Here is a 10,590-nt window from a genome sequence, read left to right on the forward strand (position 1 = left end):
CAAACTGACTTTATCAAGAATAATAGCACTACTGACGCAATACACGCCATACGATGCTCATGGAGAAATGTCGTGGGAAACACCGCCTCTCTCGATTGCATTCATCTAACAGTGTACTACACCTGGTATGTATTGCAAAATATCTAGTGGAAAACGAATTTCCGCGAATCAAAGAGCAGAATTTGAAGTGTGGCAGGTGCAAGTCTACTATTTCCATCTATCTTCACCAAGTAAGTGCCCTATCGCCATTCTTTCATACACTTCCAAGTCCAGTGTCCTACGCCCCGCTCTATGCAGATGGTGTTTTGATAGTCTCACAACAAAGCTAATCTCCAGCAACTCGTCCAAGGTGGAATAAAACACGGTCTGCAGGTTAATTTGAAGAAAGAGTTCGACGATCAACCCAAATTGAATCGGCACGAACACTGTCAGCGAGTGAGTTAAATACTTCGGATCAGGACTCTCCAGCAATGCAGGACTGCGCCATAAATTCACTTCACGTTCAGCCCAGCCTCGCCGTCCCCTATGATTCCGAATGCCTGCCGCTACCAAACATAATGAAAGCATTGCGTCCCTTGTAGAGAAATTGTTAGAAAGACGTCCTCGATGGTATGGATGTTAAACGCACTGATCATAACTCTCAAGATAAGGCCCAGTGTAAATAATACTGTAAAAGCTATTAGGTTGCTCCAGCATGTCCAATCTGATAAAAAATCCAGAACAATGAACAAATGTTGACATCATACAGGACTTTTTTTTCTTCAGCTAATAGGACGGGCGTGATTATCTGATACGTTGATAACTCAAAGTTCCATCGCGGAGTGCATATTTGTTGCACCGTTCTATCTCTTAGCTTTATAAAAATAATCCATTTCAATTGCTGTCAAACAAAGCACTGACGCCTTTGTCTATCAACTTCCATTCTAACTTATTCATTGAAACCAGTGTTGACTCTTTAGAACCATCGGTTAACATCCTGTTGTGGTGTGGGACCTTGGGGTAGTTTACTACTACACTAAGGGTTTCCAAAAATACATGAAGATGAAAACAAAGGATTGTAACTTTCCAAGTGGGAACAAGTGTCTCCACCCGTGACTTTGAGAAATCAGGCCGTGGCCGGGGCATGGATTTTGGAGGCTCACCAAATTCATGTTCCCCTCGGAGAAATCTGTGGAAGACAGGCTCTCCATTTCAGTAGAAAGCCTACACTCGGTGTCTATGGCGCGGCCAGCCAGAAAGGATAGGACAGCAACTCCCTTAATGAGAAAAACTGGAAACTTGACTACGATCCACCTGTCGGTGACACTGTTGCCTAACTTTTCTAAAATACCGGAGAGCAAAGCTCGGCAGAAAGAAACTTTAGCCACAAACGAGAAGGGACGACAGGCTTGCCTGTCAGAACCTTCTCCACCTGTACCCGAAAAAAACTGATGAAAGGGAAACTGGTAATGTGGACGTAACTGGTATAATGCCGGTATGTGAAAGCAAATCAATGCAGCCAGGGCACCGTGAACCTGAGGGAGCTACTAGCCGACGACAACGGAAGGCATTGCGAAAGAAAGCGAAATTTATTGAGAATGAGGACATGGACGTTGCTACACCACCGATATCCAGAGAAATTGGATGCAAGAGGACCTGGGAACCCCGATGTGAATCACACTGAACGCAGCAGACTTTTCAATTAGCGACGGTTTTCATATTAGACTGCGCTTATGGCTACCAACATAAAAATTAGTCAAATGAACCCTCAACATGCTAAAACTTCTTCCTATCTTCTGGCGGCAAAGCTGGCAAAGTTGCAGGACTGTCCTTATATATTTCTCGTTCAAAAGCCATGGGTTATTTGAACAGAATTTTGATATTGGATCAGTAAAGGGGACTAGGATCTTCTTCGATGAAAGATCCTCGAAACCGAGCGCCTGCGTTTTGATGTCAAAATTGTTAGAGGCAACCATGCTGAGACAATTCTGTTCCCAGGACCTTGTTGCGGTCAACTTACAATTCCAGGTTAATGGTAAGAAGAGAAACGTCATAGTTGCCTCTGCTTACTTACCCTATAATTCTTTCTGCCCTCCGACGACGCATGAACTAAGCCATCTGGTAGTATATGCAGAATCAAGTGACCTTGAACGTTTTATAGGTTGTGATGCAAACGCTCATCATATTTGCTGAGGCAGTAATAAATGCAATCCTAAAGGAGAGAAGCTGTTTAATTTTATCACTTCAGCTAGTCTGATGACCGCGAACGTAGGGTGCGCCCCGACATTCTTGGGGTCAAGAAGAAGTGAAGTAATTTGCCTAAGACACTGCACTTCAAAGTAGACTTAAATTGGAAACTGGCGAGTGCTAGATGAAGTCTTACTCTCAGATCAACGTTAATTACAATTTAGTTTGACTATTGCAGGCGAACAACCTATAATACAAAAGCGGAATCTTAGGAAAACGGATTGGGGTTCAATGAACTTCTTGGCGACAAAGTTGAGCTACCAAGGCCCCCTTTGGCAATAGAAGCTCAATTGCAAATTCTGAATCGCACACGTGTTTTGAAGAGACTTATCTCATTTCCCGAAGCCAACTTGGTAAAACGATTCCATGGTGGAACCGAGAACTGCAAGGACTCAGGAAATCAACCAGACGACTTCTAAATCGTGCTTGCAAAAGCAATAAAGATGAAGATTGGCTAAATTTGTGGAACTCATAACGGGACTCTTTTAGAGCTTTCTGCGGGAAACTGGAAAATGAAAGGGAGACTTCCAGGCTGTGCAGAGTCCTTACTAAGGATGAGTCGGCCAAGTTGAACTCTCTTAGAAAACCGAATGGTACTTTCATGAACTCCAGAATTGAATCTATACAGACTCACTACTTGGGAGAAAAGGTCTCAACAGTAGGAAGAAGACAATTGGCGGTTTCTGCAAACCCTTCAACACGAAGATGTTACAATGGGAATAGGATTTTGGACCAGCTATAACAACGAAATCTGCGCCCGGTTGTTGGCAGCCAACAGAGCCTATTTCAGATTCGAAACTCTGCGTTTGAGGGAAACATCCTCTGACGAATTTTCGGACTCTAAGAAAAAATAAAAGATCTCACAGTCCATAGTCCATATAACATTTATGAACGATATCTCGACCACTTCGTCCGGTTCAAAAAGATTTGGTGGGCGAAAAGTGTACAGCGGGAATATCTATGATATAAAAACCTTTTCAGCTGCTCTTACGGAACCTTGTATATAAAAATTATCTAACAATAATAAAAACTTCTTCCCTATCTTATGAGTCTGGGTTTAGGTGTTTGGCGTTTTTTTCTATTTATCCTACTATAGTGACCAAAAATTGAGTACTTGGAATGATGTGACGTTAGCAAAATTTTATGAAGTTAAAAGAGAGATTCATCTTTTGTAAAAAAATTAGTAAATTGTTTATGTTGGAATTCAAGAAAAATCGGATTAAACATAACTCGTAACTACAGTACCATCTTAGATTTGGCTTGCTTACTCTTTTCTTGTAATCCAAACTAAATGAAATGTTTTGTGCTAGGACGCCATAAAATAACGGGTAAATATCGGAACTATATGACCACTCTCAGAAACAATAAATTTACCGATGAAAAATGCACGCGAACAACTAATAAATATTTACTAATAATCTGTGAGCTTTTGCAATAGACGATTTTCAAAACGTGGTTTGTCACACTACCAACTATATTTTGTGCAATTTAAGGTTTGGTGTGCACTGGGATAGTACGGTTGGGGTTACTAACGTTATTATACTGCACGTTGTTGTAAATGCAGCGAAAGATGATCGCCCAAAGGTCCTCCATTAGATTTATGCTTGACGAACGAATGGGACATGGCAAGACATCAATCCGTTGAGCAGCGAGGCAGAGACTACTTTCGCGACTTATAAATGTGAATCTGAGCATTACCTTTTTGGAATGTGGAGTAAACTCGGGGTGTGAAAAAACTCTTCTTAAAAATCTGCTAAAAATGTCAGACTCAATGGCGATTACAGCAGTGTACTTCGACAAACGTGATCAGAAAACCAAATACCAAGCGGGTATGAAACTCATTGAGGGCGACAGTCCTCCTATTGCTCGCTATGCCATATGATGGAATCTGGATCAGGGGCAGTTAACCAAGACATGTAGTTCTAGTGGACACACTATTTCTCTTAGGGTTTTATCGCACCCACATAGAGAAATTTGATATTTTGTGAAATTATTTTCTGTGAAAGGAACACACGGATAAGGAAAACCTTGTTTGGTATTAGAATACTGGTAGGAACCATAGGTCCATGCACAAAGCGAATGCCGTCGCTGAGAGAAGTGTACAAAATTCGAATCCTGAGAACCAGTCAATCATTGAAATGTGAGATCTAATTATAAGGATTGATCGTCCGTCGTAATTTTCCGCAGAGCCCAACCAGCCTTATAATCTATAAAGAACAGGAATATTTGTTCAAACTTTGCTTCAGTTCCATTACCTGCGGGAAATTTCGCTATATACTCGCTGTTCCGATAGTTCACAAGTCCAACCTGGCCACTTGACAACCCCAAGGCGACAAAATCCACCGCTTGCTTTGGACACCCGAGGCAGTTCAAGTTTTCCACACGCATCTTCCGGACCAACTGAATCTCATTCCCTACAATATCACATGGAAGTACACATTATATTATTAAAAGCAATCTCGCATTGTTCCAAAGGTTACCTTTCTTTCCCAACTGTTTAAGCCGCAACATTTCAAAACCCGATGTGCGATTAGCTTCAACGAAAAGTTTCTGTTTACCGAGGAAAGTAAAATCCCGCGAACTATTTTCCGCATGGTGATAACTATATTTTGTCTTCAACTTTTCAAAGGATATGAGTTGGGTTGATTTTGCAGAGGAAATCAGTTCCATTTTGGCAAAGCAAATGTATCTGCCGCCTAATACCTCTCCAACTCAAATTCAATTCTGCGGGTGACAGTTATCCGACCGAGTCACCATAATTCCTTCATTGCTCTCAAATTGCCATCTGTTGGCAAATATCAGTTGGATTTTCGAATTTTCCCAATTATCACCATTGGCACATTACAGTGGTATAACGAGGATAACTACATAATGACGGTAAACCGTCCGATGGTATTAGACATTGCACCGTTATTTGGTGACATGTAGTTTGCTATATTTTTATCAGAAACTAATAAACCGGTCGCCGCGAATCCCTCGGCATTTTATTTACCATGACTTATTAAACATTTTCACTAAATTCCATTAATTTGTGTTTCCCCATGTGAGGAATGAGTGTAGGACAGTTAAAAACTCAATTGCCTTCTATAATACTTTTTAAAAAGCCATTTACACAAATAATTTGATCTGGAAAGCACTGTATTAATAGCACAAGGAGTTCAATATAACTATATTAACAAATGTGAAGAAGACAACCTACTGATACAAATAGGACTGGGGAAAAGTGGATTCTTCATCAATGGAGTTTTAATATTCCACTCAGGTGTCAATTATCCCCGTCCCCGGGACATATTTTGAGACCTAGATTTTATATAAGTGTCAAAATCGTAAAAAGGGCAGAAGAGAATTAGATTCTTCATAAATGGGATTTTAATATTTCATTCCAATGTCAATTATTCGTTAAATTGATAATTTTGAATACTGAGTCAAATTATGCGGTGTTTCCAACGATTAATTATCTGAAATAATAAAAAACTTGTTGCTTCTTTTTCGTTGGTGTGGATATTGTTAAGTTCTTGTTAAGCACTGATGAAGGGAAGAAGTGGTTCCCGAAATATCGGAATTTGCAAGAATAAATATCCACACCAACGAAAAAAACAAGTTTTTTATTATTTCAGAAGTTTGAATTGCTATAACTTTGACAATATTAGCTGTATTCCCATGCAATTTGGCAGTATTATACTGTCCTCTATGCTGATGCAAAATTTGGTACTCTTAGGATGAACTTAAAGGGGGTTTCCGAGGTAACTTCAAAAAGTTGGTAATATATTATTCATCATCAACAGCGCAACAGCCGGTATCCGGTCTACACCTGCCTTAATAAGGAACTCCAGACATCCCGGTTTTGTGCCGAGGTCCACCAATTCGATATCCCTAAAAGCTGTCTGGCGTCCTGACCTACGCCATTGCTCCATCTTAGGTAGGATCTGCCTCGTCTTCTTTTTCTACCATAGATATTGCTCTTATAGACTTTCCGTGTGGATCATCCTCATACATACGGATTAAGTGACCTGCCCACCGTAATCTATTGAGCCGGATTTTATCCACAACCGGGCGGTCATGATATCGCTCATAGATTTCGTCATTGTGTAGGCTACGGAATCATCTACCCTCATGTAGGGGACCAAAAATTCTTCGGAGGATTCTTCTCTCGAACGCGGCCAAGAGTTCGCAATTTTTCTTGCTAAGAACCCAAGTCTCCGAGGAATAGATGAGGACTGGCAAGATCATTGTCTTGTACAGTAAGAGCTTTGACCCTATGGTGAGACGTTTCGAGCGGAACAGTTTTTGTAAGCTGAAATAGGCTCTATTGGCTGACAACAACCGTGCGCGGATTTCATCATCGGAGCTGTTATCGGTTGTGATTTTCGACCCTAGATAGGAGAAATTGTCAAATATATTATTAGTAAGTTTATTTCAGCAGATATCGCAATGGGATATATTTTGAGGCCTAGATTTCGTAAAAGATTTTCGGGTTGGGTATTTTCCGTCTCCTGTCTCAGTTTAAGTGTGCACATTTTGGTTTCTTACTCGCGCATTTTGCATATCAAAACTAATATCAGTTTCGGAAAGCATTAATCAAGGTATTTCATTTGGTACCCCACATGACTATATACACCCCCCTTTCCATTGTTGATATCCCAAATTATGAAAATTTTTAGTGAATTTTCCCAATGGCATTCCCAATATCATTCAAATAACCGTAAATCAGGTTCGTCAGGAGTTGCAGAAAGGCGCAATATAGGGTGCGCAGTTACTCATAAAGAAACATCACGAGCAATATCTTTCTCTTTACAGCACATTCCTGCATCTATAGGACATTTTCTTTGTTTCTCAGCTGATTTAATATTTCGTTTCAATGTTTTGAAACAGCAACGCGAAATATGATCGAAAACCGGCATAACGAATAGCAATCGCGATTAGACACAAAACGCCAAACGGACTGCAGCTCTGCTATGCATTGCGACAACACCTAGCGTCAAAGGAACTCGTGTGCTAGGATAAATTGCTCTACTGCAATCCCAAGAGTTAAATTGGAATTGTAGTAAATATATCAAAATCGTTTCTTGGGGCTCATTAAGTAAGCGTCCTCTCACCACATCTGATGATACTCTCCTAGTGTCTCACAATAAAGTTGACCTCGGACAAATCATCCAATAGTGGAATAATCGCTTCATGCACCACGGCCTCCAACTGAATCTGAATAATACAGTGCTTTTGAGAGTCGACCCCAATGAAACAGTCACTATCGCTGTCAGTGGCAGCGGAACTACACAGAACCGAACTATTTGAGTATCTGGGAGTGTCGTCTTCAGTGGTTTTGAGTGATAGCCGATAATCAAAAACAGTGAACGGTGCCATGTAGTAATGGAGACAAAGTTGGGTTGGATCAGTGGCGTAACATATTCTGATCATATTCCGAATGCGGGCATCCACTATCGATATGACGTTGCACCGATTGTGAAAAAAATGCGAGAGGCCTCTTCGGCAGTATGGTCATGTGATTAGGGTTGATGAGAACTCACTAGCTAAGATTGGATTGATGAATAAAAGTCAATGGGAAACGACCTAAAGTTTACCGATGCAACGATGGCTTGATTTGCTGAATATTGATTTGAGAGCCTCTCGAATCCATCCGGATCAAATCATTAACCGATAAATATGGCACATACAATCACATCTGTGTGACTTAGATACGGAGAATACAGCACATTTGCATAATTTCAATAAAGATATTGTTCCTTACTTGAGTCTGAGTTCAGATATATATATATATATGTTCCCAGTAAAGATTTTGTAATTTGAAATCGTTTTTAGAAGACTTATGTTCATATTCCAATGCCGATCCACACGAGGCGAGAACGGAGCAAATGCTAAAGAAGACGTATAACATATATGAAGGAAGTTATACCCGAAAATTGGTGAAAAATCATTTTTTTTATGGCTCCAAAATGCTGTATTTATATAAATGTTACATTGGCAAAAAAATAAATTCTTCAATATGCTACTTTTTGAATAATCTAATTTGGAGTAGTAGTTTTTAAAGATAAAATATTAGTATAATATATATTAATATTAGTATCTTCATTCATTGCATAGAAAAAAAAAAAAAAATACGCCTGAAAAATTAAACACCTATCCCAACATTTTACCTGTTTTTTAGATAAAATATTTTGGTATAAAAAGAGGAAGACTAAAATTTATACAAAACTTTATCAGATTCTTCTTTCTGGCTCACTCTATTTTTAACAAAATTCCGCAGAAACGGACAACTTTTTCCCGGCATTATGGTTTGACATTAGTTTTTTTTTTGTTATCTTAAATCTTCGAAGTACCCGTAGAGCCATTTTCAGGTGCAGTTTTTTTTAAATATTCGAATGTAAAAAAGAGACTTCCCTAATTGTCTACGTATATATATATGTATATAGTGGACCTTGGTCAACGGCTCAAAAGTATGCTTTCTTAATCTATGGTCGTATTGGTAATAACAAGCCTCTGCAATTATCTTTCTTTGAGGAGGATGATATACTGCAGGCTAACTCCGTTCATCGAACCTCCAATGGTGGTGAATTTGGTTCGGTAGGCGATGGGTTGGATTAATAGCACTTCGACTAAACTAGGTAGTTACTTAACTCGGTCAATCACGAAATGCCTTTTTCTTATTTAAGGATTCAGGGAGTCCTAAGTCGGCATCAACTTGATGGCAGATAGGACGAATTGTGAACAACCTATCTCCCATTTTTCTGTGCATGAACATCTCTGTTTGGGTTGAGCATCCAACTTGGAACAAAACTTTTCCTCATTTGGATCCCTCAATCTTTAAGCAAAAATTCGCTTATCGGGTTTTAGAGTCTTTCAAGAACGAACATTTTCATTTAGCTCCGCTAGTGCCTGAGTCAAATAAAAGTTAAAATATAACAATAATGTATTATGATAATATAAGTTATAAGTTAACATTATATGGTTTTGGGATAATTTTGTAAACATGTATTAAGTGGAAAATTAAAAGGGAAATATTAACCATGACCACAGTAAATGGGGTCGGATTGTTTTTATTTAATATTTTAAGATTTTCAAATAATGGTGATAAATCTAGTGAAGAATTGACTGTTCAGCAGATTGTTGGAGGCGAGTCTTACCAAAAAATCACCGAAACCTCAAAACGGAACAGCTAGAAATAAATGTTGTTTGCTTTTGTAAAGGTTCGACTTCTAAGGAAAAAACAAGTCGGAATACCGGAAACTCGCGCTTCGGGTATAAAGGTTTTGTGTTCATCTTGTGTAAAAAATTTCAACGCACATTTTTCTATCCGTATGTAGCTACAAATCCAACATATTCCTTCATATTTTTCCAAACTACGAGACATATGTACATATTGCAGCCATAGATATTACGCTCACCCTAAACAAACAAACTGCCTATTTCCAAATACTGTATATATATGCACATATATAAATTGATCGAACCCATATTTCTGATTTACTTCTTATATCTATCTGAATTAGGCACTACCCGCAATGTTCATTAGCACGCATATACTATATACCTACATACACACATGTCTGGTTGAAGTAAGTGATATTCATATACAAATGACTAAAAAACTAAAACAAAATAATTCTTTGGGACCCAATTCATAAGAACTCATTTCGTTGTGGTATTGACGAATTCATCTGTGATGATGACGTCATTCAGGTTGTAGAGTGCACGAAATTCACAAAAAATGGTAAAGATTTACCCCCTATAACTTTGTTCAACTTCAAACTCGACCAAATTGTGCATTATGTTCTTCATTACACGCATGCCAAATATTCTACTTCTGGGATGAACATAAGGGGGTGCCGGGTAAATTTTCAAAATGTGGAAATATACTATTATTAACTTTATTTGTGCAGATATCGGAACTGGATATATTTTGAGGCCTAGATTTCGTAGAGATGCACTACTGTGATTTTTTCAGAACGAGACCTGTTACACTTTTTGTTGGTCATATTTGGAGCCCTCACTCCCCTATGTTTCACCCGAAATCAGATATTGGACAGGTTTCGAAAAGTACTACTTGAGGCCTTTCATTTGATATCCCACATGGCTACATTCTGTTTAAAAAAAATTGCACCTTCCATTCACATGTATGGGGGTAAAGGGAACACCAGATTACATACTCTCACCAATTTTCATGACAATCGGTCCAGCCGTTTTCGATAAAATCGGGTGTGACAGACAGGCGCCGTCTCGGTTCTAATAAGGTTTTGTTTCACAAAAAACCTTAAAAATGGCGAAAACGGTGCAGGCCACAATAGAAAATTTGAGTTAACATTGAGATGAGTGCCATTGTAGACGAAAGGGTTTCAGTACGAAGTCTTT

At 39.0% G+C, this 10,590-nt stretch overlaps 1 protein-coding gene and 1 long non-coding RNA gene across 2 annotated transcripts in view; one reads left to right on the forward strand and one right to left on the reverse strand.

Moving 5' to 3' along the window:
- Nucleotides 1-4,948, reverse strand: part of LOC119655108 — a 31,946-nt gene extending 26,998 nt beyond the window's left edge. Inside the window, exons 1-2 of the mRNA XM_038060830.1 lie at nt 4,707-4,948; nt 4,482-4,640 (exon numbers count right to left, since the gene is read on the reverse strand). Coding sequence (XP_037916758.1) covers nt 4,482-4,640; nt 4,707-4,896 — 349 coding nt within the window. The 5' untranslated portion in view covers nt 4,897-4,948. The remainder of the gene's footprint in view (nt 1-4,481; nt 4,641-4,706) is intronic.
- On the forward strand, nt 183-743 carry LOC119655110. Its single transcript, XR_005249879.1, has 2 exons — nt 183-230; nt 298-743. It is a non-coding gene; the product is annotated as an uncharacterized LOC119655110 (long non-coding RNA).
- Nucleotides 4,949-10,590: the final 5,642 nt, after the last annotated feature.

The sequence above is a fragment of the Hermetia illucens genome, chromosome 4 (genome assembly GCF_905115235.1).
Source record: "Hermetia illucens chromosome 4, iHerIll2.2.curated.20191125, whole genome shotgun sequence".
Taxonomy (NCBI): Eukaryota; Metazoa; Arthropoda; class Insecta; order Diptera; family Stratiomyidae; genus Hermetia; species Hermetia illucens.